At 43.5% G+C, this 27,746-nt stretch overlaps 1 protein-coding gene across 1 annotated transcript in view; it reads right to left on the reverse strand.

Moving 5' to 3' along the window:
- Positions 1–1,656: 1,656 nt before the first annotated feature.
- Positions 1,657–27,746, reverse strand: part of RUNX2 (RUNX family transcription factor 2) — a 224,009-nt gene continuing 197,919 nt past the window's right edge. The window contains exons 8-9 of the mRNA XM_070418485.1: positions 7,637–7,702; positions 1,657–5,918 (exon numbers count right to left, since the gene is read on the reverse strand). Of these exons, the coding sequence (XP_070274586.1) occupies positions 5,440–5,918; positions 7,637–7,702 (545 nt within the window). The 3' untranslated portion in view covers positions 1,657–5,439. The remainder of the gene's footprint in view (positions 5,919–7,636; positions 7,703–27,746) is intronic.

The following is a 27,746-nucleotide window of genomic DNA, read 5'->3' on the forward strand; positions in this document are numbered from 1 at the left end:
GCACAAGGGGTCAAAAACACTGCAGAAATTGCTTTCTTCTCCCTCCTGTCGTTTCCCATAAGAAACAGAAGCAGCCATGATAAACATGGCCAAGCATCCAGGCCTAACAAAGCCCACAGCTGTGCTGATCGTGGCTGTACCGTGCAATGCAGAGAGGAGGAGGGACGGGGTCGGCAAGGCCAGGAGCCTCCCGCGCAGCACACCCAAACCTTAGGGTGCCAGCAGGAGATGGGCTGGAACAGGCTGATGTACCCCCACCACTGGGAAGCCCCTCCGTCTTCTCCCTGGCCCTGGCTGTAATGTTTCGATGAGCAATGTTTCTGTACACCAGATCGGTCAGTAAGCCTAGCCTGAGAATTTAGAGAGAGCCTCTAGCCCAGCGGTTCTCAATTGGGGGGAGGGGGTGGGAGGGGAGGGGGAGGGGGAGGGGAGAGTTGTTCCTCCCAGGGGACATCTGGCGATGTCTGGAGACATTTTTCTTTGTCAGGACTGGGGCTGTGCCACTGGCATCTAGTGGGTGAAAGCCAGGGCTGCTGCTGAACCCCCAGTGCTCAGGGCCCCACTCCCTCCATACACACACACCAAAGCACCACCCAGCCGGAAACGTCCCTAGTGCCATGGTCTAGCTCAGCGCCTTTCCATAAACCAAGAACCTGAGCCCCAGAGGAGACCTAGCTGGAGCGGGAGAGAACGCCACTGTGCCCACCTCCCATGCGACGCCTTTTAAGGTCACACAGATGTTTAATTTAAAAGGATAAATAAGTATACATCCTCAGAGAGTTGCAAACAAGTTCCCTGGCCTAAGTCCACTCAAGTGCTTTTAGGATGTCTCTTAGTCTTAGAAATGAGCTGTTTCCACGGTTTCTCAGAAAACAGGGCCCGAGGGCTAAGAGTGAGCAGATCTTCAGGAGGCCTCTAACTAGAGCGTGACGTGTGCCACTGGCCAGCTCTTGAGCTCCTCTACACTAGTTTCCTGGTCCCCGTTTTAGAACTGTGGTCAGCCAAGGCCTACAGACAGCACACACGTAGAAAAAGCCACCACTCTACCCAGGCCCTCAGCCTCGTCACCGGGGAGGGACTTACCAAAAACAAACAATGGCCCAGAAAAAAAAAATCTGAAAACTATAGTTATGCTCACGAGTAGAATTTTTCTGAGGCTAGAGCTCTCCAGGCCCAAATCCTTTCTTACTTATCCTTGGGCTTCGGTTGACTGTCTTTTTAAGAACCCAAAAGAGATGTGGGGAGGCAAGTAGACGACCCACTGTGGCTGGGCAGCCTGTGATCTGACTACAGGCAGGGGTGTACCTGCTGGCCCATTCACGTGCTCAGAGATTAGAATCACGGAACCATTGAGGCTGCTGTCTTTACACGCTGACCTGTCCATAGTTGGCCAAAGGGGTGAGCATTCTTTCCTTCAGACACAGGCTGATAAGGAAGTGAATTCGCTGCTAGATTCTTCGCCCACCCCTCTTCAGGAGGAGGACAGGAACCCAGCGCTTACCAAGGTTTTTTTCCCCTCTCATCAGTAACACAGGCTCTCTGCTCTCATGCAGCCCTGGCAAGGCCTATGACCAGTAAGTGCCCAGGTGTAGGCAGGAGCAGGCGTGAGACTAGAGAAGAAACCGCAGATGAGAAAAGACCCAATGTACACACATAACAAAACCAAAAAAAGCCATTTTATTGAAAATTAAATTCAAACTTCAAATTAATATTACAATCATGAGAAAAATGCCAAATAATTCAATTTACAGTTGCAACATACAATACAAATAGTCCCTTTGAAGTTCAGAGTAAACTCGTCCACAATCGTGACCTGTGGCACAAAGCAGAATTTGTACAATATGTGCATGGGAAGCAAATCTTGGGCAATAGCGATTGGAAAAAAAATAAAAATGAAAAGCTTGTATTTACACAAAATGCTACACATATTTTTGTTCCACAGAAATCTAAGAATGGTAAAGCATATCCAAAAAAATGGAATTTTATTCAGAATACCTAAGAAATTACTGTAAGTTATGGTTTTGGCTGATATAGTTCAAAGTACTGCAGTAAAAAGCGAACAGTTATTTGTAAACATGAAGTAAACAAACATCTAAAAATTCCTCACATAGAAAATATTTTTTAAAGGCATTATCTTTTTTTTTTTTAAGAATAACAAATCAAGGTTTGGAAGAGCCGTCCTTTATTTTATTTGTCCTCGTTCTTTCGGATATCATCGATATTTTTGCTAAAGCTTTGTGTTTCCATCTATTACCCTGGACTCTGAGTCAGTCCCTTTCCTGGGAATGGAGGGAGCTCTCTAAGCCAGCAAGCAAAACCCTACTCCCCTCTGAATTTGCAATGGATGGTCCCTGATCGTGGGATTTCTCTGCTCATTTTTTCAAAGGCTCTGGCGGGGGTAAGACAGTCTGAAGAGCAAACAATAGCTAATCTGTCGCGTCTCCCAGTTCCAGGCTGGATGTGATTTCACAATCTAATGCCAAAGCTGTGGTGCCTGCTCTGGAGCTCTGACAGGTTACACTGGGGACAGAGGAGCGGCTGTGGGCCACGCTGGGAACGCCAGCAACCTGTGTGCTCTTTCAACCTGAAGGAAACAGAGTGTTGGCTCATGCGTGGTGCCAGAGCAGCAGTAAGGCTGTGCTTTGGTCTTGAAATCACCAATCATACTCGTGACCCAGTGCAAATGAAGGGTTCATTAAAAAAAAAAAGGTAAAAGAAAAATTTTTAACCCCCAGGCCAAAAAAAAAAGGGCAGAATTTGATCTAAAAATGTAAATTACCCCATTGGAGTGGTTGGAGTGAGGGTGGAAGGATGACGTGCTTGAATGTTTCCCATGGAAGAAAAAAAAAAGTTTGTGTTCCTGGATTGCTGCCTGCAGCCACTATAATAGCATTTCAACACAAAAGCATCCCTAAGGTCACTTGGTATGTGTACTGTAAACTTAAAAAAAGCCCTTTTTACATTAGAAACTAATGTACAAATATAGTACCTTTTTTTTTTATTAAATAGGGTACAGCTGGCACTGGCGGTAACATTTTTATGTCAATTAATTAAAGTTGAAATGTGTAACCAGACACTGGCTTCTTTAAGTGCTGCTGAAACAAACATACACATTTTACACTTACAAATAAATGGACAGTGGCGTGCTTCAAGCTACCACACACAAACAATAAATAGTATCAGTTACTACTTCCATCTTCCTTAAGTAATAGAAAAGTGGCTTCTTGATCTAAGCATACTTGGTATACAACCTTTAGAAGGCAACGTGTTTTGTTTTGGTTTGGTTTCCCCTCAATTTTTATTAGGAGGAATCGGGATGAACTCCAAGGGGGACTCCCAGGCGCGAGGCACAGGTCCCACGGCCCGGCAAGCTGTCCTGCAACACTTGGCGGCTTAGAAAGGCGGGCTTGAGAGTCCACTAGAGAGAGAAAGGGGCCCCTGGGGGCTGGAGGCAAACCTCTACCAAGTTCTGCCAACAGGGGCACAGAATTCAAATGAGGGGGCCCTGCCCTGTGGGGGAGGAGGGCGGGGATTGGCCTGGTGGTGTCATGACATGGTCCTGGCTTGGATTATTAAGGATTCACACTTGAGAATTCGCCATGTGGCTGCCAGGAGAGGTCAAAGTGCATCCATCCTACCGGAGGGCTTTTGCTCAAGTTCATAGACAGTAGTAGACACCAGACTCCACATAGTTTTGCTTTCCCTTTACCCTCCACTGTGAGAAATCCGAATGTCTGAGATTGTATGTGGGGCCCTGAAGGCTGGTATGTTCTCTCAGATCGGCCCTGTGCTGGGACTGGCCTGCTGCTTCAGAGGACCCTGCTCCCATAAGGCAATGGCTTAATTCTGCTCCTTTAAATGCAAATTCTGTGGAGAGGTGCCAGGGGCTCCCCTGACCTACTGCTTGGTAAGGCGGGTGCGCTGGGGAGCGCTGGTGCAGTTCTGCGTTCCTGTGCTGTGTGTATCATTACTGCTCCCTTAGCCACAGGTGTGGCTGTAGGCTCACTGTGTCTTCACTATGCAGCCTGGCGATTTAGAGTTCTGCTAGGAAACCACAGAACGTTTTCTGCAGTTCAAGGACTCTTTGTGCTTGTCTTTTTTTTTTTTTTTTTAATAGGACAAGAGTCATCGCTATTTGAAATAAATGAGAAAACCACATCACTCCAGCATTTCATGCTGATAAAGGGCAACCTAAGTGATAAAGGGCTGAGAGTTGTCTTTTAAAATCCCTAATTATTGCTTTAAAAGGCAAAGCTGTGTCAGAGGCAATCAAAGATCTGAAAGAACTAAACAGAACATTTCCTTCATACATCACAAAAACAAGCTACATCTAAAATATTTGGAGATGGAAGTATTTTTAAAAATCACATTGTGCCCGGATGAACTGAAATTGCTTAGCAATATTTCAGGTATGGCTCTAGCCCCGAAGAAATTTGTTATTTAATAAAGAGCACTTTTTAGAGACCGAAGTCAACACATCAATACACTAAGAAATGTTTCAAGGGTCCAAATGTCATTAAATAATTATAAATATATCTTTAAAGTTATATGACCATTCACTTAGCAAGTTACCTCAGATTTTACACATATTCATAATTTAAAAAAAAAAACAATAACACACAGCCAACACAAACACTATCTATATCATTATGGCTATAATAAGGTATTGCCATTTTCAGTTTTGCATAAAAGGAGGAGAGGGGTTTCAGGATGGTATTTCTTTTTGGTTAAATGGGAAAAGGGGAGGAAAAAGTACAAAAAAGTAAAATAAAATAACCTTTCCTGATCAGTATTTTTGAAGTCACTTTCTTAAAGTAGGAAAAAAAGAAAAGAAAAAAAACCGAACCGACCAGTTCAAAGGGGTACTTGCAGCAAGTCTGAAGGCCAGGGTGGGAACAGTTACACTGCCATGGAAGCATCCATGCTGCCTCCTTCCCTTTGCGTGCACCGCGACTGGCTCTGCCAGCGGGTCTGCAGGTGCACGGGCCCCACGCGGCTGCGCCCGTGAGGACGTGTGGTTTGAGCAGAGAGGAAGCGCTTTGCTCTTCTTCCTCCTGAACCTGGAGTCCACCTCTCTGAATCGGCATATGAACAGTTTATTGGTAACAGGCCAAACAACAGTGACAAAAATACCTTTTTTCTTTTGTTTGTAAAATTGTGTGTGTGTGTGTGTGTGGTGTGTTTCTAGTTAAAAAAAAAATAGATCAAAAACAACCTGAAACCTGATTATGATTGTCTCTCTCGGGCCTTTTGCTTCTCAACAGCTACCCTCTTACGGTTGCAAGAGCATGACCGAGTGAGTGAAAAATCTTCTAAGAAATAGGCACTTTGTAGATAGCTGATCGATATACATATATACGCACTCTCTCTATATATATGTATATATTGAGACATTTGGAATGTGGCTCCCAGATACCGCTGGGCCACGGCTGAGGAATTTCAATATGGTCGCCAAACGGATTCATCCATTCTGCCACTAGAATTCAAGACAGTTGGGGAACTGCTGTGGCTTCCATCAGCGTCAACACCATCATTCTGGTTAGGCAAATTGGGGTTTAATAGCGTGCTGCCATTCGAGGTGGTGGTGCATGGCGGGAGCATTCTGGAGGGAGAGCGGTCTCCCCCCGGCACCATGGGGAACTGATAGGATCCTGACGAAGTGCCATAGTAGAGATATGGAGTGCTGCTGGCCTGGAAGGGTCCGCTCTGGCTTTGGGAAGAGCCGGGGTAGGGTGGTGGCAGGTAGGTGTGGTAGTGGGTGGTGGCGGACATACCGAGGGACATGCCTGAGGTGACTGGCGGGGTGTAAGTAAAGGTGGCTGGATAGTGCATTCGTGGGTTGGAGAAGCGGCTCTCAGTGAGGGATGAAATGCTTGGGAACTGCCTGGGGTCTGAAAAAGGGCCCAGTTCTGAAGCACCTAAAAATTACAACAGAAGATGGGGGAAAAAATCTGTAAATATCAATTAAAATAATGAAAGAATTTTTTACAAGAAAAAAGAAAACTTTAGCTTCCCCCACAGGAACAGCAAGTCACAAACAGACCTTCAAATGCACAGGTCGCTGCAGTCTTTTTTTTTTTCCTCCCCCCCCTTAGCGGCATTTTGTCCTTAAGCTCCTCACCCCCAGAGAACATCAAAGGGCTTTAAAAGCCCAAACGTGTGCTAGGTCCTAGGTGTAAACCAACCCAACACTCATCATATGGATTCACTCACCAGACTTTCACACTGAATCTTCATTGATTGTTTTCTCTCTTTTTGTTTCTCGTTGCACCTCACATATTTGAAAGTGACATTTTTTTTACTAAGGCATACGAGCTTCATTCTCTCAACCAAATGGAAAGGAATTCCAAAACCATCAGTTTTGCTCTTGGTACTCTTGGCCCCCCTTCATCAATGAAGGAACTTTTAAAAGATACCCTAACATGTTCCTATCACTTCTTTTCAACTTGTGAAATAATTTAAAATCTTCTTTATCTTAGAAACAGATTTCAAAAATCAAACCAGACTGCAATCTAAGAAGATTTCAATGTATTCTCAACTAAATTATCGGGGGATATATAAGGAGGGTCTAGCCCTTAGAACTAAATAAGTAGCTTTAAAAATGGGGCTTATGCCTGACCATAGGTTGAGCATCGACCTATGAACCAATTCCTGGTCAGGGTACATGCCTGAGTTGCAGGCTCGATCCCCAGTAGGGGGCATGCAGGAAAGAGCCGATCAGTGATTCTCATCACTGATGTTTCTATCTCTCTCACCCTCTCCCTTCCTCTCTGAAATTAATAAAAACATATTAACAATTTAAAAATGAAAACAAATAAAAGGAGGGCTTAGTACCCAGAAATCATTGCATTTCAAGCCTCAGTAGTAGACATAGGACTGATTTAGGCCAGGTGCTGACAGTAGTTTTTGTGAAAGGCTCTCTGGGTAGGGGACCCGTGAGGAGGGCACGTCACCATCCATGTAGCAGGCCCCCGTACCACATCCTACAGAATTCGCTTCAGGCCACTTTGAACAGGTAACAGGGAGACAAAGATGGTTTCCCCTGAAATGCGAAGTCCTTAGCTGCTAAAACCAACAGTGTGCTTCCTTAACTGATGTTTCTGGTACTGAGCATATGAAACCGCAGTTATAAACCACTTCATGTGGAAATCAGTTTTCAAAGATCGGGTTATGATTTTCTAAAATTGACAGAATTGTGACAAGCCCTTTTATGATACCAGTGTTCTTAAGGTTTTGACCGCATCTGAAATCTTCCAATTCTTTGAATCTCGTGTATTTGCTTTTCTGATAGCTGTTCTCAGGGGAAGCACCTGGGAACCTGTGAAGCCTTGGGGAGTAGATACTTCTTCAGCCCCATTTTTATTTAGCACTTGTTCTTAGATGCTCCAATACTTGTTGAGTGAATAACTCTAATACTTTTCTTTCAAGGTGCTGAGTGAGGGTTGTTCATTTTTGTTAAAGGGCACACTGCCTGTGACCTTCATAAAAAGCCAGGACTTTGTGCCACGGTGTGCATTTGTAATAAAAACGTGACTGTTAAAAGCCATATGTCGTTCACAAAAGTCTTTCTCACCAATCCGACAGTAGCCATCAGACAGCCCACCCGGCCCAGCCCAGCAATGGTTAAAAGTCTCACCTGCCTGGCTCTTCTTACTGAGAGGGGAAGGCCAGAGGCAGAAGTCAGAGGTGGCAGTGTCATCATCTGTAAAACGAGGGGGATGAGCTCTAAGTTCCCTTCCATCTACATTCTATGCCGTGAACTCCAAGACAGAAGGAGAAGCAACAGCCGTAAAGGAGCGGGAGGCAGGGAAGTTTCCACCCCCTCATTAGTACTTTCCCGGAATCCACAGGCCCCAGAAGCAGAGGGTAGAAAGCTAGTGAGCAGCTTCTAATACCAGAAGCAAACACTTTCAAGATGACAAACCAAAACTAACACCGTCTGGGCAGTTACCCTCTGCTTTTTATAAATTCTTCCATCCTCCACCGGCCTCTACCTAAACCCTCCCCAAGTACGAAATTCTGACAAGCTCAAGCTGAAACACGGAGAAGTAGCGATTATGACAGAATCGCAAACGGGAGCAGACGATATGGAACGTCTCCCCGCCCCGCGCTCATGAATGCCGTGCAGGAGACAGGCACACCGCGAGGCCACAGATGTTCCTCGGCCCCCTTTCCCTGCAGAGCATCTAGGTGAACTTGAGTTGGCAGAGCTAATAGTTACAGGCGGGCCACTTCTGTACACATTAAGCTCAATGCCCGGATCATGTGAAAGAAACCAGAATAATGTGAGCAATTTCCAACAGAAGTCACACTTAAAACATCAACGTCTGCCCCCCACCCCCCGGCCCAGGGGCAGAGAGCTCACACAGAGAGGCTTGCCAACGTAAAAAACTGCTTCTCGTGGGCATCTGTACTTAAAATGTACTGTAGTCATAATTAAAATTCCATGTGGTTTCCCTTGTTTTGATGCAGAAGCCTTATTAAAACCCTTTATGTGGGGCCCGCCAGTAAAGTCCAATATGGGTTTGAATTTATCCCTCCACCTTTTCTATTTTACCTGATACATTTTGCTGATGTTTTTATTATCCGTAGCATGCCAGGATCACTGCACTTTTTCAGTTTATGGCTGCCAGCTAATGCAAATTGACATTCATTTTTCAATTAATGAGCTCTGGTTGTGGTTTATAGGAAACAATGCAACAAATTTCTGCTAGGTTTACAGAATTTTGACCAATCATTTTGGGTCCCTGGAGACTGTCAGGTTTTGAGCAGTAACTCCTTCTGGGCAGAGAGAGCTAATGCGAACATTAAATAAATTACACGGTAATTTTTATAACTTACAAAAAAATAGAACTTTCTGGAAGTTGCTTAGTCATTTTGTGTTTACAAGAAATGTTTCTGAAACATACTGCAATGTGTTCTGTATGAAGAACACAGTATCATATGAGATCTCTTACATCAGCGATTTTCACCCAGTATGCCGCAAGAATTTTTAGAATATGCAATACCTGACTATTTAGTCAGGGGCACTGACCTTTTTTCTGTGATTCTGTCAAAAAAATGACAACAGCCAACATAGCAATAGCTGTCTGGTGTTTATGAATCAAAATCATACTTATTTTCTTTTGTCAGATCAGCAAAAAATATACTTTTGGTGTGCCACAGAATTTTAGTAATTAGTTTGTGTGTGTCATGAGATGAAAAAGGTTGAAAATCACTGCTTTATAATAATCTATGATGAGGTGATGTTAACAACATAAACCCTTTCCTCATCTTCAATTTGTTTATAATAATCATTGCAGGAGTAAATGGTATAATTAGTTTTTCTTTCATCGAATAGTGTTCAATCTCTAATTCTAATTTCTGTTGTGTATATGAACTCAGGTGTTCTGTTAGACAGCCTTCTTGGGTTATTTTGACACTGTGTCCCGAATTATTCATTCCCGCGTCACTAGCCACATTACAACTACAAATTTTAAAAATAGCCCTAGATATTATATCAATGAAAGTAAAGAAAAGATGAATCTATTTTTTTAAAGGGTCAGGATGAAAGCCTGGAGAGTTTGGGATGTACTGTTACCTGAGTCTAATTTTATAAATGTGAGGCCAAGGTTCAGTAACTGCTTCAGTGCTGTGCCTTGTAGCCTCTGAGCTCCCCAGAGAAGTTTAAACTCCTGACTACAACCTCCTGATTAAACTAAGCCGGTGCTGCCAGAAGTTACTTGGAGCCCATGATAAACATGGGACATCTTCCCGATGGGCTGGTTTTACTCCACCTGGAGTCAGGGTAGACCGTACAACAAACATGGATATGATATGGGCTAAATGCAACACCTGGGTGAATTTTTTCCACAAACAAAATGTGATTTTAACAAAAAAAAACCCTTTGCACTTGTGAAGCTTTAGTTTAGGCTATGTCTCCAGATCCCCTAAAGCACCCTCTTACCTTCCCCTGCTGGGGAAGAAAAACTCAAATCCCTCATCTACTGAGATAGAAAAACTCAAATCCCTCATCTACTGGGTAGATCCTAATCTAACCCGTTGATAAATAGGAAAGGGAAGGTCTAGAGAAGAGGAGCCATTTATTCTACAAAATCAAGCAGTTTAAGAGAGATTGAGCCACAAACTAGCCAGACCTCTTTGACTTCTAACCTCTTTGCAATCTCATTTGTCCTGAAGGAATCTGGTTGACACAATCACAGATACATATATATTTCCTGCCTTAAAAGTCTATTTGCGTAAGTACATTCGCCTGAAAATAGTTAAGTAGGCTCTTCTGGTGCCTACATATTGGCCCAATGAGAGTTACGGTCTTTGGAATACTATTAAGAACTCTTTTAAGTCCTGTTGTTGATCTAACCTACTCAATAGTGAGCAATTAGTTTGGTTGCTTATGACATAATGTGAATGAGACCAAGGTCAAGGGTTTTATTCCCTAAAGACCTGCTGGCTTCCTACAGATACATTTCATTCCAGACCTGCTATCTGCACCCCTCGCTACAGTCAGACAGCTTGCAAATGAATGTAGCTATCACAAACACAGATGCAAAAACCTTGCTCATTCAAATAGCAGCAGCAGCAGCAAAAGCTTTTCACAACCTCATATACATGGGGAAGAATAGTTTAATAAGATGCCCTTGACACACAAATAAAAATAAAATCAATGTTAAAAATAAAAAAAAATATCTATTTCCCCTTCCTCCGCCCAAGATCTACGGGTAAAAAGGAAATGGCCTCTCTTTACCCAACCAGGTTTCTTGGGTCTTCAAAGCAAGAAAGTGTGGTGGAAAAAAGGGAAACCAAGATAAGGGAAGATAAAAGAGAACCTCTGATCTTTAATACTGATCGCCTGCAACTCCCCACTCAGCATCTTTCACACAGTGCTTGTTAATGCCAGCGATCCCGCCCGGGTCACGCTTAACTCGTAACTACAGAGTGGGCTGTTGAGGGCAGAGATCTGTAGAACACTTGTTTATCTCCCCTTCAGTGCTCAATAACAACAATACTTGATGTGTCCAAGCCTTTCCCTAGTACTTTAGCATACATTTTCTCATTTAGGTCCTCAATAAATAATGATTGGTTGAAAATGAGCAAGGAGATCTCTAGAATGAAAGGAAGTAGTAGTGTTTTTTTTAAAAAAATAACAGACTGGGTACTCGCCATTTGAGGCTGTCAGCTAGGAAACACTGTGCCGTGTCTCGTGCCCCGTAAACAGTGGAATTACACATCCCAGCTGAGGAGGAAGGTCGGGCCGAGGAAAAGAAAAAGGGGCCTCAATCCAGGCGGGACATCCGTCGGCATATTTAGAATTGTCTGCCCTGCTTCTTTAACGCAAGGGTACAAATGTGCATCATGAAAAGCCATCATACTTCTCAGCAGTGAGGTGTGAACTTCCAAGCTTCATTGGGGCCTTTTAAGTGATAGGAGTTATTGCTCCAACAAATCTCACTTAAAGTCCAAGTACTTTTTATGAACCCCCTTGCGGTGTTCTTCCTACTGGAACATATAATACACAAGCTCTCTAGGGCTGCTCTCCTCTAAGAATCTTCTTCCCCTCTACCACCTTTTGGCGGCCCCCTCCACAACTGCTCTATTATATGATTTCCTATTTCACTCCCGTTCCAATAGCATTTACTTTCCATATCATTCTTTCGGGCTCTTAGTCAATACTTTACTGAATTATTAGCTGTTTCGTAGCCTGTTCTCTCCAACTGTAAAGTAAGCTTTGGATGGTCAAGGTCATGATTCATTTTCCTCTCCTATCCCTCAGAATCTTCAATACTCCAAGAGCTTACACTTTTTTTTAAAATTTGGTGTATGAGTGGAGGGATACAAGAATGAATAAGTGAATTAGGGATCAGGAACTCTGTATGATAACTGGTATATTTTTGACACATTAAAAAAAATTAATATAGTAAGAATTAAGCGATGCTGGCATCCGACCTGAAACGTAATCTGAATGCCATTCCATACCCATAAAATTCTCTCTAAAGTGTGTTCAAAGCTCTTCCCAGGCATCACTACGTCACCTGACCTCATGTTTCACACGGGCGCCCGCACATGGCAGTTGCCACTGGTGAACAGACAGATGCCTCTGTTTTGTCACCGGTGTTGTCCCCAGTCTCCTTAGAGACTGTATCTGTGTGTAAGTCTACACTGAGGAGTCGTGGGGAGAAGACATGAAGGAGGAAGAGGGCCATGCGTGTCCGGCCCACAGGCAAGTTAGTGAGCACACTCACCCTAGGGCCCCAGGGTAACCGCTGCCCCTGCAGTCCTGTTATTTCATGTTTGGAGTAGGAGATAAAGATAACCAAGGGTGAAGCTCACGTGCTGCGTGAATTTCTAGACTAATATATAGAGCTGGTGTGTCAGAGTTGTCAGGGAGTATAGATGGCCTTTGTAGATGAAGGAACGGAGATACGGCGGGTCTGAGGGGCATCACAAGATTAAAACGTGATTCTACCCAGGTGGGAGCCTTCTACTCCACCTCTGCTGCTGCCCACAGCGTGACGGGGAAGGGTGGAAGAGAAGCTCCCTGGCTTTCCTTAGATCTGCATTTGTGAAAACACACCTGGGAGGGGAGCATCTTCCACTTACGCTACCTTTCCAGGTGGCAGAGCCTTAAAACCAGAGGGTGTCACCCCCAACCAGCACAGGCCAGCCACTTCTCACAGGCATGACTCAGCAACTCTGTCAAAAATAAAGACGAGGCCATTGGCGTATTCAGAGTCCCCTGTCCTCCTTTACGAAGGTCATGTCCCACTACTCCTCAGTGTGAACCCCCTCTTCATGGCAGGCCATGTACTCAGGACTCCCCTGGAGCTGGGTTCATGCTCTCCGCAGACTCCTGCCACCTCTCTTCTCTCTCTCATACCAAGTAAGTAAGCCCGGTCTTTAGAGCTCACCACTACACAGGGACTTCCCAGCCACACAAATTCTCACCATCTTTTCTTTATCATATGCATATTGAGTATTTAGGATGTAAAGTTTACCTCTCCGTGCATTTTAAGGAGTTGTCACTGGTTTTACGTAAGTATTTTCATTTTCCAACTAAAGGAAAGCAAATGAAGAATAAGAACCTTGCCGAAGCCGGTTTGGCTCAGTGGATTGAGCGTCGGCCTGCGGACTGAAAGGTCCCAAGTTTGATTCCGGTCAAGGGCATGTACCTGGGTTGTGGGCACATCCCCAGTGGGGGTGTGCAGGAGGCAGCTGATCGATGTTTCTCTCTCATCGATGTTTCTTATTCTCTATCTCTCTTCCTTCCTCTCTGTAAAAAATCAATAAAATATATTTTAAAAAAAAAAGAATAAGAACCTCGTGTCCTTTTTGATCCTACCTAGTACATAGCCTGATGCTGAGAAAAGATGGGTTCTTCAAAAAAAAGTCCTAAATGAATAAATTACTAGCATAATCTCAAAGCAGGCAACATGACAGAGGAGAAATGCTATGTAAACATTACCCCAAATCAATCTTAGACTATATGCAGACCATTATTTTGCATTTTCTACATTGATGTTTTTAGAAGATTTTACATCGATTTCCTTCATTTCCCTGAATTTGTCTCCTTACACTAAAATGATCAGGTATCTATCACTAAATTAATTTTACTTTTAATTTCACTAGATAATAACTGGAAAATATATCTTATATGGGAGAAATGTAATGGGTCATGCTGATGGAGAAGAAACCAGCAAAATGAGAATTTGAAATTGATTTTTAAGATAATGAAAGATCAGACTAGCAAACTCCATCGTTTTGCCGTTTTGCAAAAGAGTGGAAAAGCGCCTCGACTATCCAGTATAAATATTTATTTTCCGTGTTGTAATGAATTGTACTTTTCCACTGCATGCTCACAAATTCTGAAAGACCAGCTGATCCCAAGGCTAAGAAAGTATGCTATGCTGAGGGAAAGGGGCGGGGGGAACCCAAAACCTGGCAATTTTCAGAAACTTCCACCATTCCTTAAAGTCACCCAAATTTTGAGGATATTGTTGGAATAACATATTTCCTCTTTGTGAAGGAAAAGGAGGCAGGCGGTAGAAGAGGTGTGAGTGTGTGTGTATGTGTTCAGAGAGTAAGAGAGAAGGAAGAAACCAAGGTTTGGGGGTGGGGGAAGAAACGGAGGAAAAATGAGAGAGATCTTCTTGCTAGGCCTTGATTAAGAACTTTTTAAAGGCTAGGAAGGGTGGATAGTCTTTGAAACCAGATCCGCTGCAGGAAGGAGGCCAGCACCCAGGACACCGTGTCTTTCAGAAGAGGCCACCCACGGTGCCGCGGCGGTCATATGACTGCTCTGTCACATCCTGAAGCCATTTCCAGCCCATGCACACGTCTGTGCTCCCATTTAGAGAGGATGGGATATATTGGGAACACACATATGGAAACACTTTCAGAGAATCAGTTTCCATGAAATTCATAATGAGCCAAGTGGCTTCAGATGTGGTTGCGTTCCTCCGATTAGCCAGGAAAAAAAAAAAAAAGAGGAAAAAAGAAGAAAAAAGGGACAAATCCACCCTTTCAGACCTTATTTCAGTTTCAGAGAAATTAAAAACCACTAATGACTTATGGCTACCAAAACATGGAGCCACAATTAAGAAAGGAGGAACTAGGAAAAGGAGGGAAAGATGTTTAGAAGCAGCAGTCTATCTCTCCTAAAAATAACAGCTTCGACATCAGTAATCTCATCTTCAATCGGGAGGAGGCTCTCCTGTGATGGTATCTGCCTGGAGTGGATGAATTTTCTGACAATCTGGCAGAATGTTGCACGCATGCGCACATGGGGGGGGGGGCAATGCGGAGGGAGGCGGAGGCTAGAGGACCGGCTCTTATTTGATAACATATGTGGCCAATTAAGATTATTTTAAAAATTGCAACTAAATGATAAATTGTTCCTAAGTAAATCTTTCAAAAAAGCTCGAATGCAGAAGGGACAGCCTGGTATGTTCCTGTGGCCTGCGCTAGTGGTAACTCAGACTATATTAAAAGCATAAATTTATGAACTGGTTGAGATGTATGTTACATATTAGACACCGCAGCCTAGGTGATAGGAAAGCATGAAATACAGGAAGAGAACAAATGGGGGAGGGTTTTTTAAGAGGGATGTTGAACTGATATTAGTAAGTTAAAACACTGTTTTTATATTACATACAAAATACTGGCATATCAAGGGGTAAAAATTCACATGAATTTTAAGATAAAACCTGAGGCTTGAAAATGCTCACCAGGCGGGAGCTGGGGTTGTCTGGGGTTATGTCAGCAGACTGGGAGAGCGGGAGCAGTGAAGGAGCCGTGGAGTCCGCTCTGCCTTTGGGGTTCTTCCGTGGAAAAATCTGAGGAGTGCTTTCTTTCAAGCTTGGTAGCAAGCCTAAGCCCATTGTTTAGGAATGTTCTGACTCAGGGTTGCTTGATGATGGGCTGGGAACCAGTACTGGCTATTGCTTAACAGACCGGTTTTTGCTTTGCTCCAAGCATAGGGCTCCTGCAGTGCTTTCATATTCACAGTAACCCAGCACGTTACAGGTTTGCTAAGAGGAAAGAGTGTCGAACCAAACAACTGAGACGAAATGGCCCCCATCTACAGAGGATCTTTATCCAAACACTTTCGTTATAGCGTTAAGTCCTCATCACAGCCTTGTGAGGTAGACAGTGTCACTGGCCCACTGCGCAGGGCTCAACGGCCACAGTCTGCTCCACGATGTCAGACTCAGTGCCCTTTTCTGGCAGATTCTAACAGACCGGCCATGTCTACCTCGGCGGCAATGATGAAAGGGTTCTGGTCACTTCTCAATGACAGCTCTGGAGATGGAGATGGGCTGTGGAATGGGGAGGCTGACTGACAGGTATCTGCCACGCCCTGGAGTTCGCAACCTGTCTTTACCACGGATGTTCTGAGTGATCTTGAGCAAATCTTGTAAGGGGCTGGCAAAAGCACGCAGAAAATAGCAAACACCTCCATCTCGAAAGGGCATTCCTTGTTACTGGTACTAGCAGAGCCTGAGAAGAAGGAAACTGAAAAGATTGGGTCCCAACGAGAAAAGACAGGAGAATCAGAATCCTGAGATTCCCAATTAGCCCCACACACCCAGTTCCAGGCCCAACCAAACTCTGCCTGCTGCGGCGGGAAAAGGAGCAAACCATCCCCACAGAGGCCACGTCCCACACAGTGTGAATGCGCACGCTGTTTCCTGATGGAGCCTCAATTCTCCACGTCTAAAAGTAGGAACAGATCTGCTCCTTTAAATCTAGCACAAATCCAGTCTCAGACCATCCCTGTGATGGAGTCTAGCACTAATCTGAGAGGTCCAGGAAAAGGAGGAATGGATCCAGGCAGCAGCTGCCCCATAAGGCACTATCACTCAAAACCTGGCAAGCTTGAGGGACAGTTTTCAAATAGAATCCTGCTCCAAAGGCTTAGCACCCTGGTGTGGTCCAACAGCCCTGAGGCCATACTGGGCCTTAAAGCACGTGACTCAAACCACCCAATGCCCCAAGACCCAGAACTTGAACAAGATTACCAAAATGCTGTTCCGTCTCTCTACGTCAGCTAGCTCCAAGAGGTTTGGCTCTCCCAGTCCTAACAATCCATATTAATCTAGGATCAAAGCCACAGACTTTAGCCTCCGTACTGTATCCTGCCAGCTCCTATTCTTATCTTTGCCCTCTCTCCCTCTATGGTCAGATGTATCCACTTACCTGCTCCCCAACGTAGGCCTGGGCTGCTCATGACCTGGGATTGGTTCCTGGCCCAGGAGGAAAATATGAGAGGCTTCCTGGTTTTGACAGAAGGTTGCCTTAGAATCAAGATACACTTTTGTTTGTGTGATGTGTCTTCTGCCCAGATGGCTTATCTGGGTTCCTGAATCCTCAGGATTTCCTTGTTCGTGACTGCCTACCTGTTCTGTGACTGTGTGTCATGCTATTTTTCAGGAATGTGCACATTTCTACATCTTTTATTAGGCACTCAACAAATGTTTGCTGGAACAATTCTTGCCCCAACTTACCTTTCCATTCTCATTTCTCACTCTACTCCTTCATGAACCTAATAGTCCAGTCAAACTGGACCCTTTTCCGTTTTTTGTGCTCCCACCTTCATGCCTTGGTGGTTTGTAGTCTTCTCTCGGCCCTTGAAACTCTAAGCAGCCTTTAAAATAGACTTCACTCTGCTTGAGAGTTTTAGCCCTCAGTCACCTCTCCTTCCTCTGCATTAGTTCTTCATTTGTGTCTCTCACAGGCATGCACACGTTACCATCACCTTATCACGTCTACTAGCCTACAACTTCCTTGACAACAGGAACTCTGTCCTACTCATCTTTAAATGCACTGCAGCCCCTTTCAGAGGGACATACAGGAAGTATTTAAGTGTGTATGTGAGGAAAAAGGATGGGAATCCCTAACTCTGTCTCACCTTCAGCCAACTGCTTTGCCTGACCTACCATCCCTGTTTACCTGGACCGAAAGGGCTCACGTTAATTCCAGATGTTCAGCTCTGCTCTGATCACCAGTTCTTGGATGTCTCTCTCTCTCTCTTTTTAAAATATATTTTTATTGATTTCAGAGAGTAAAGGAGAGAGATAGAAACATCAACAATGAGAGAAAAGCATTAATCGACTGCCTCCTGAATACACCCCCACTGGGGATCAAGCCCGCAACCCAGGCATGTGCCCCAACTGGGAATCGACCCTGACCTCCTGGTTCATAGGTCGACACTCAACCACCGAGTCACGCCAGCCGGGCTTGGATGTGTCTCTTATTCTACCCTCTTCCCTGGTTTATTCCTTTATCCTATAAACAAAAACTTTTTCTGGCTTTTTTTTTTCAGTCCCAAGCAAACTATTCTGTCCCACACCAACACGGACCCTTGAGAATAATAATAGAATTTCAAGCCTCAAATTTACACATTGGTTTTTACTTTGTCACTGTTTTTCCCTTCACAAAAAGCCTGTGAGGTAGGCACGACGGGTACCAGCTGATAATGTAGCCAGGTCAAGGAAAGAATGGCTGACTCAAGGGACACAGCCAATGAGTGACAGAGCTGAAATGAAACTGCTGGGTTTCCTAATTTGTGCTCCTTTTCCCCACTAGACTTTTCTCCTTTGCATCTACTACTGTTCATCCTAATAGAAGTTTAGCTAGGGAAAAGGATGGTATTTCTTTAACAACAGGGGACATTTCCATTGAATAGGACAGTGATGACTGGCTTGCCTTCTCACACTGGAGGTTAGATCCGTAACATCAGAAACCAATCTACTACCTTTTAGTGAACTGAAAAAAATGACTCACTTTATTTTTCTATCTGGTTAGGATTTAGCCTGAAACCATGTACAAGAGACTTCGGACTATCCTGACACAATTCTCCTTATGTAACTTCCGCGTCCCAGCGCACTGTTGTAGTTACTCGTTCCTCTGACAGTTGCAAAGTTTTTCCACTCGAGCCTTGCACACGGAATTAACTCAAAACTTCTGCAGGGAGAATGTCCCTTTCTGAGTTTGATTTGGCATCGATTTCAAAGAACTGTTTGTATATTTTAGAATATGTAGAATTTTCCTTTGATTGAAACCTCTCTTTTAACAATGGACAAGAGATGATTTCTTTTCTGAGTGATTTAAACAAAAACAAACACATCTTAGTTACATAGAGCCTTGTTCTCAAAGTGAGTTTTTTTGAGCGAAATCAAACCCTACAGATTGTTAAGCATTTGGCAAAAGCCTTCAAACAGCCAAAGCCAAATAGTGAACTTTTCCTCATTGAAGGAGATAAATACTAGAGCAAACCTGAAGAAAAAAAAAAAAAATAGGACCTTCTTTCACTTTCTACTCTGCTCGGTAACATTCCCCTCTCAATACACACACTCACCCCTTCAGGGGGTTGCATCCTCAACACTGTTCCCTGGTGCTAGAGTGATAAACTGGCCACAGTGGACATTTTCAACATCTGTTTGTGGCTGCTCCCAGGCTCCTGGTATGTCTCTGGGACATGAAGCCCTGTCTCCCAGTGTAAACAGACACACCTAATTGTGTATAAGGTGTCTGAAAAGAACTACTTGTTTTGATGACCAAAAAAAAAAAAAAAAACTAAACCGAAAAGGGAAGGACTGAGTGTGCTGTGAGACAAGCAGCCAGTAGCAGGTAAGTTCTCTGTTTGCCACAGAACAACCCAAGCCCCATTTTCCCAGCCTGAGAATACTGTCCACGGAGTCCACGCCAGGTGTGGACCAAATAGCTGGTGACTGGTCAGGAGAGATGGTGCTGTCACAGATCCAGGGCACCATCCGTGCAGTCTCTTCCTAAAGATTTGATTTTAGGATGAAGAGAGGAAAGGCACGAAGGAGGAGGAGGAGGTGATTTGGGGGTAGCTTTTTCTTCTTCGGGTGACAATGGCATGTACAGCAATAACAATGACAACAACAACAATGCCAGCAGCCTGTTAGAACTGCAGCAGGAGAAAACGATCCGAAGGCACTGGACTGGCCGTCGGGGCTGTGGGATCTGGTCACCGTGCTGCCCCCAACAAGCAGGGCGGTCTTGGTCGGGTCCCTTCCAGTCCCTGTCTCACACACTCCTTTGCAGTATAAAATGTCGGAATCTGACTAAATCATCTCCCCAGGTTTCCGGTTCTAAAGTTCTGATTCTGCTACATACAACAACCTTGAGGATTCCCAATACACCTTCGAAAATTCTACTAGAAATACGGTTCCTCTTAAGGACGGTGCCCATTCATTAAAATACAGTAATTATAGTTTCCGAAAAGGAGGGATGTCCACTTTGCAAAATATACCCAGGTTTTCTCTCTAGAGAGAAAATACCAATTAGAACATTTAGATTACCTTTTCCACAGAATAAAAATAAACAGAATCATTAACAAGAGTTCGAAACAGAGGCCAAAAGAAAATAGAAACACTATTAGCTTTTTCAAAAGGTTTTCATCACTAAATTTAGCAGTAAAGGGGGCTCAAACTAGCTTTAGGCTCACATATTAAATATGAGATATGATGTGATCTACTTATTTGTTCTATATTCTTCTAAACAAACTGTTCTGAGCTGAACTATCTGAAGTTAAAATTAATAACATTTTATATCAACCTTCCCAACTCTCGTAGGATAGGCTATAGTGTGATGCATAGTGTAAGTATACATGCCCTATGTATAAAAATATATACTCTGAGGTTTTAAGATTTCATACATATGTGCACTTTTAACTTCTAGAATAAAACTTTGTTTTGTAAAATTAGGAGGTGGATTTTTTCCACCATTATTTCTGCTAGAAATTAAGTGAATGTTACCTTATTTGTGGAACTCTGACCTGCATCAAGCAAGAACACTGGCTTCTTCATGAGGACTGCTGGGGTTCCGTCCCCGAGTGCAGCCCGGGGAAGATGAATGTGACAAAAGTCCCTCGGAGGACGACACCCACAGGCCGCCCCAGGAGAGTCTGGTTGTGGTATGGAGACTTCCCTGAGAGATCAGAGTGGGGGCTGCAAGGCTTGGGGTGGATCCTTTACTCTCCCTCTCACCCCAAGTGACCTAGAACAAGTCTCTGAGCCGTAATTTCCTACTAGGAAAACAGGGACTGTAATAATATCTACATTCCAGTGAGCTGTTGTGATGATTCAATGAGATAATGCCTGCGAAAGTGTCTTTAGTGCACTTAGAACACTACCTAAATATCATTATCGATATATAATTATTAATACCAAGTTTTGCTATGCTTTTATTTCCTATGTCCTTTGGACGTAGTTGTTATCATTCTTCCCATTTTCCTAATTTGTCGGCGGTCCTTACGTGAGTGCTTTATCTGGAAGCTTCCGGTGATTTCTGCCGTCGGAAAAGCCACTGTTACAGATGAGTGGAGTGTCCTGGGTCTTCTCCATCCCCACTCTCTGGAGCTCCTGACTCACAGCAGCACAAGAGTTCAAGGTTCTCCCAAGGATGCCTTCTTCTTCCTGGTGTCTTCAGTTTTCCTTCTCATGTTCTGTGGCCCCTGCCGAGTCTCCACGTCCTATGAGGACAGCCGTCTGACCTGCCGGCGCCCACTCTCCATCTACCTGCCCTGGCCCCGCGCCTCCTCACATCCTGTGTGAGGCTGTGGGGACCAGAGTCCTCACTCACAGGCTGCTTGTCCACGTCTCTTTCCCTTCCTCTGTTTCCCTCGGCGCTAACCTGTTTGTTATGTTTGCTAGAGCTGACTTCCTTGCCATATTTTTCTCTAACCTGACTCTGAATGGCTCCACTTGCCTTCTCCATAACCCCAATGTGGGGCTGGCTTATTCAACTTTTACAAACTTTCAGAAAGATTCTTTTCAAACTTTTATCTAGAAGTTCTATTATTTGCCATTTGGAATTTGAACTTTTTATGAAAATGTTGGCAGGGTGAGGTTCACACTTTGGTGAAATCCGTTTTTCTCTTTCAGGCACCAGGGAGATGGCAAAGGAGAGCAGGGCGCCGGCGCAGCTTGGCTATCGCAGGGTCCTGGCTCGAAGCCGCTCTGCGTCCAGGCTGGCGCTTCAAACACTAGCCTGGAGGGCCTGCGCGTGCGCGGGCTGAAGCATAACCACATCCCCAGTTTTCTAGTTCTAAGGTCCCTAAATATAGGCCTCGTTATCTGTTTCCTTACCCACTTTTGCGGTGACTTTCAGTATCTTACTGCAGTGGTGTTGTGAAAAAGGACATACCAAAGCCTTCGTGTTGGAGGGGACCCTGAGTATGAGGACCACCCTCACGTGAAGAGGAGGAAAATTAGTACACACATGTGGCCCATCCGGAGGCAGGGCTCTGGGATCCTGGGGAGAAAACACCCCTCTTTCCAGTACATACACTATCTTTATATTTTATTCCTGTCAGGTGACTTATTTTTTTTAATATATTTTATTGATTTTTTACAGAGAGGAAGGGAGAGGGATAGAGAGTTAGAAACATCGATGAGAGAGAAACATCGATCAGCTGCCTCCTGCACACTCCCTACTGGGGATGTGCCCGAAACCAAGGTACATGCCCTTGACCGGAATCGAACCTGGGACCCATGAGTCCGTAGGCCGACGCTCTATCCACTGAGCCAAACTGATTAGGGCAACTATTATTTTTTACAGTGGACTGTTATCTGTTGTTTCTCACTCTAGTTTGCATCCCACTCACACGGAAGGTGGTGACTCTATTCTCCATCCCTGTTTCATTCTAAATGGCAAAGCCAGAGAGAAAGGTGGAAACTAGTTTGAAAGCCAAAGACACAGCAACCCATTATCCAGAACTCCAGTCTACAGAGGGTGCAGAGCCGTTGGAACCATTCTAGATTTCCCATCCTAGGAGATGCTGACACCTGTGAAAGGTACTTCATTGTGACTTCTTTGCTTGAGCTTCCAAACTCAACATAAATCCATGAAACAAAGTAAGTAGGTCACTTACTGAGAGGTGTGCGCCCAGACTCTGACCGAAAACAAACAAACAGATGTTCGTGACTATTTGCAGTATGGATACCTCTGCATCTCGGGATACCAGGGAAAAGGGGAAGCTGTGTCCACGGGAAACAGGGCTTTAGCGACTTTCAAACAGGAAACATAAGAACTGCTCATAGCTTCAGGAGATCTTGAAGCTGGTTTCTAGAGCCACAAATGGAAGGTTTTGGGGAGGGGGGGAAATTTCTTTTTAAGGCACAGATAAAGGATCTGAGAAAGGGGTGATAGTCATACAACAGCCTCAGCTATTTAACGCTTCCTCCTTTAACCTCGGTTTGTATTTATGAGATCCTGCTTAGAACAAGCTCCTCATCCCTTAGCAACTCAAGTTCTTTCCAATTTAAGATATGCCCCAATTCTCAGTCCTCTGGGAAGAAGCTGTCCTGGGGGCGGACTCCATTCACAGGGCGGTCGAGGCTGGTGTCTCTTCTGGCTTTACTTTTCTCAAATGCAGGATGGGGGCTTATGAGCCCTTTGTAACTAACCGTCAGCCCCTGGCCCAGGAGTCTTCACACTTCCAGGCTGTTGCCACACACTTGCAGGTCTGATCAGCTAACGAGCACCTGTGTAGCCAGCTTGGTCATACCAATCTAGTGATTTTCATTTATCTCCGTCTTGAAAGTAGTAAAACGAATGGATGTGTACACAGGGTGTGAAAGGTATAAAAACAAGCTACCTACATTTTGAGAGGATGAGAGGAGCATATAACGCTGGTCAATCACCCAGATTAATCCCATCATTGCGCCTCACTGCACTGAAGCCTGGGTTTGCACAAGGCCAAGGAAGGGGCGCTACTGGAAATAATCAGATTAATGTGTCAATGAAAACAGCCAAGCCAAGCACTTCAGCTCTCAAAATGGATTTCTGGCCCAAATTTTCCAGATTAGTGGCTCTGTATTCACTTAATAAATCAAACACTTCCTGAATTGCCACTTCATTACGGGGCATATAAACAATGTCTAAACATTAACTAAAAACTTATAAGATGCAATATTATTCCTTTTAAAGGAAACTAACCATTGGGGGAGAGCATTACTAAAACATTTTGATGATACAGGCAAAACACCCTCTCCAATCCAGAGCCTCCACCCCCCACTCGCAGGCAAGCACAAGGCACCATCCTCTCCCCAGGGTGACCGCCACAGACACCTAGCCACATTCTTGCTTCCGCCCTCACCCTCTTGCACAATTCTCCCCCAAACAGCCAGAGACATCCTTTGAAAATAGAAATCCATTTATATCGTGCCCCTGCTTAAAATCTGCCAATGAATTATCACTGCATGCACCAGCAAATCCAAACTTCTAATCCTAACCGGTAGAGGCCCCAGGTGACCTAGAGCCGGCTACTTCTCTGCTTCCTCTCATCCTCTGTGCACTCCAGCCCCTAGGCATCCTTCTTCGCACCACAGGGCCTTTGCACTGGCCTTCCCCTCGGCCTAGAATGATCTCCACAGGGCCAACCCCCTGCTGTTCAGATCTCAGCTAAAATGTTTCTTCCTCATCACACCACACTGTTTTAATTTTCTTCACAGTACATATCCCTACTAAATCATATTTTCTTATTTTCAAATGCCTACCCTTCCTCAATAGTAGCTAACATTTACTGAGTACCAGGCATTAGTCTAAGGACTTTAAGTATATTAACCCTCCCTTAGTCCTCATAACAACCTTTTGAGGTTGGTGGTATTATTATTAGCCCATTTTATAGGTGAAGAAATTGTGGTACAAACAAGCTAAGTAAAATATGCAAGATCACAAAGCTAGTGAGTGAAGGAACCTAGATTGAAACCCAAGGAGTCTGGCTGCAAAGACTGTGTTCAACAACTATGCCATATGCCAGTAGGAAAAGCCCTCTGGGCCTTTCTGTCTCCTCCATTGCTGTTTCTCCGGTGGCTCAAACAGCCTCAATAAATGAGCTGACTTAATGTTTGTAATAATTTGTATTAATAAAGATTCTTTATCACGTGGTCATAAAATACTAAGGCAACAATGTTTCACTAAAAGGAACTTTGTTATAATTCCACTCATATTTTCTCTAAATATATTGAATATAGAAAGTCTGGTCCTCTGATCCCATCTATTCTATTATTAACAAAAATCACCAGTTCTTTTGTTTTAGTAACATTTAGCTTATAAGATTCTCATTTCTCCAGTTAGAGAAATTACACTCCATGATAAACATTTTCAGGTAAAAAGGGGTGTAACAGATAAGTTACATAAAACCATGCAAGGGCATGTAAAATGTCAGTAAGTAAAGTTCCGTCGTATTAAATAAGGCTGGGATTCTCCAATCTGTCTGCAGACTCTGACACACATGCACATACATAAGGCTTCACCTTGGACAGAAGTTCAGCTGTGGCCAAGGTCTAAGTGTGTGGTTCTTAGGCTTTAACTAATCTGAGTTAGGTTGCTTCTCGTCAGAACCAATTGAAGCAAACAAGACAAAGCTTTTCTTGAAATCGATAGTAGTTGTTCCTATTAGTTCATAATAGCCTTTATTCTTATTATAAATAAGAATTTATTGAGAACAAGTATTTGGTTTTCTGATGTGGTGATTACAGAAGCTTTCTGTGAGAAAACTTACCCTTTCAGGCCTTATTTTAGATTCATGGATGTTCAACACTTATGATGTACTTTGGAGAATATGTAGCCCAACTAACTCATTTCACACCTAATGAAACTAGACCCATAGAAATTATCAAGTGACCTGCTCAAGAACATCAAACTTAGATGGCAGGTTCCTCAATTTGCAACCAAGCACTATTTCCAACACAATGCCAATGATTCAACGAGTGTTGAGTCACCGTGCCATATGCCTGGGTCTTAGAAGAAAGGTTTTCTGATAAACAAAACTAATTCAACACAAGTTTATTGAGCAACTGTTATTTTATCAGTGTTGGGTTCAATTCTCCGTTGAGATCCATGTCCCGATTTAAATGCTTCAATCATTTGCTGGACTAAAGAGGTTATTTGAGGTTTAATTAACCCTTCAAAGGGATATCAATCCAACTATATCACTAATCACTTTGAATATCAATGGTCTAAATGCACCAATTAAGTGACAGATTGTTAGGACTCATCTTAAATACTTCTTCCTCACCATATCACTACACAAGACCCAACTGTATGTTGTCTACAAGAAACCCACATTAAATATAAAGACACATAGGCTATGCGGAGCAATGGGAAATCTCATTAATTGCTGGTGGGAATGCAGAATGGTGAAGCCACTTTGGGAGACAGTTTGGCAGTTTCTTACAAAACTAAATATCCTTTTACCATGTGATGCAGTGAGTGTATACTCCTTGGCATTTATCCAAAGGAGTTGAAAACTTACGTCCACAAAAAACCTACGCACAGATGTTTATAAGGCACCCATACTACCCATGATGTGGTAGACGTAGTGTTATTGAGAGTAGACTTGAAATAGTTGTAAATGTATATCGCAAACTCTAGGGCAACCACTAAAAAAGGATAAAAGAGAAGCATAACTCACATGCTAAGAAAGCATTAAAACCACAAAGGAAGCAAAAGTGTAGAAGGACAAATAGGGTGAATAACAAGGGCAACGAATAGAAATCAGTAACAAATATGCGAGATATTAATCCAACCCAGTCAATAGCACTTTGAATGTCAATGGTCTAAATGCACCAATCAAAAGACAGACTGTCAGAATGCAAGAAAAGCCAAGACTCAGCGAATGTTCCAAAGGTATCGTGCCTGTGACACCCACCAACTTCTAAGGGCAGAAAACAACTTTAACTTTTTCTGTCAACTGGTCAGGGGGTCAAACTCTCCTTTTCTGAGCCCTTTGGCCAACAATCCACAGCACTTTTAAGCAACACTGAGAATACACTGTTTTCCTAAGGTGTAGCTTGGGAACTTACAGGTTTGTGTGTTTTTTTAAGGATGAGCACCACAATATTATCATCAGACTTTTTTTTCTCTTTTTCAAGCCTGTTTTTATTTCCTTTGTAGTTTTTATTTAGAAAGGGTTCTTCTTAATTATGCATGGCTTTATTGTGACCACATCAATGGGTTTCTTATTGATTTATCATGAATCACTCCTCTACTTGGCACAGGGTAGAGTGTTTATAACCATCATTATATTTGTTGCTATTATTCCACTAACTACGGCATTATTACTAATTATAATAGGAAACGAGCTAGAATGGTGACTGTGTTGGTTGGGAAGAGAGCAGCGAACTTCGGATACAGAAACACTGGTCTTGTTCTCGTCTGCCGTGCTTAGCTGTCCTATTTCTAGTTGGTCACACTGTCCTTTGAGATATTCAGGAACAATGTTGCCTGAGCAGTAGTTTATTTTAATTTACATTACTTTCATGGACTTAGAGATATAGGAATTTCTTCAGCGTCACATTAAAAATAATAATTTAGACAATATGTCAGATGGGTTCCTCGATTTGCCTCAGAACAACTCACTTAAATTCTGACTCAATTTATAATATATGTCTTCCTACTGGCCAGAATAGTTACACGTACACTCATTCTAAATGTGGTGAAGAGGTGAACGCATGCATATGTGCGTGTGTGTTATAGCATAGAGCTAACAGTGTTGCTCCCCTTTAAAGAGAATGGGGAACTTTACAATATAATAACTTGCTAAGAATGTATTTGTGTAATGGAATGTGAAAGTAAGGTATATGGCCATTGTCATTAGCCTCCTACACAGTCCCACTTCTAGATCTATGAGCCAACTCCTCGCCACGGTCATGGCCTAAGTAATCCTGAAGCAAGCAGCCCTGACGATCAGGCGACCTTTCTCTGCGTGCAAGCATTTCCCCTGAGCACCCACAGGCAGAGCCTGAAACTAGGAGTCACCCAGACACATAGCAAAGGATTAGAAGGCCAGGCCCTGAGCCTGGAGGGGCTTTCAATCTCACTGGGAAAAGATAAGATCTGACATATTCTTGTCATATCTTAAGAAACATTATTAAACCACACATGTCAACAAGTGTAATTTTTTTTCTCAGTTGAAAAATGTAATTGTTGGAGCAACTCAGACAGTATAATCTGAGCAGAATGGAATTGATTTCTTTTTTAATTTCTTAAAGAAGAAGGCTTTATAAAGTTGGTTATGCAGCAGAGCAAAGAGACCTCCTTTCACTAAAATCGGAACACTGTTTGCATATGCTGGCATGTGACTGTGTCATGTATGCAAAATGTCATTGCCTACATGAGACTAAAAGCTTCCTCAAGGCAGAGACAACGTCTTCTGTTCCCTTTTATTCACTGCCTCCCTGGGTACCCTTCAGGTATAAACCTAGTATTTGTTGAGC

The sequence above is a fragment of the Myotis yumanensis genome, unplaced genomic scaffold, assembly GCF_028538775.1.
Source record: "Myotis yumanensis isolate MYYU_CA2020_CCGP unplaced genomic scaffold, mMyoYum1.0.hap1 SCAF_6, whole genome shotgun sequence".
NCBI lineage: Eukaryota > Metazoa > Chordata > Mammalia > Chiroptera > Vespertilionidae > Myotis > Myotis yumanensis.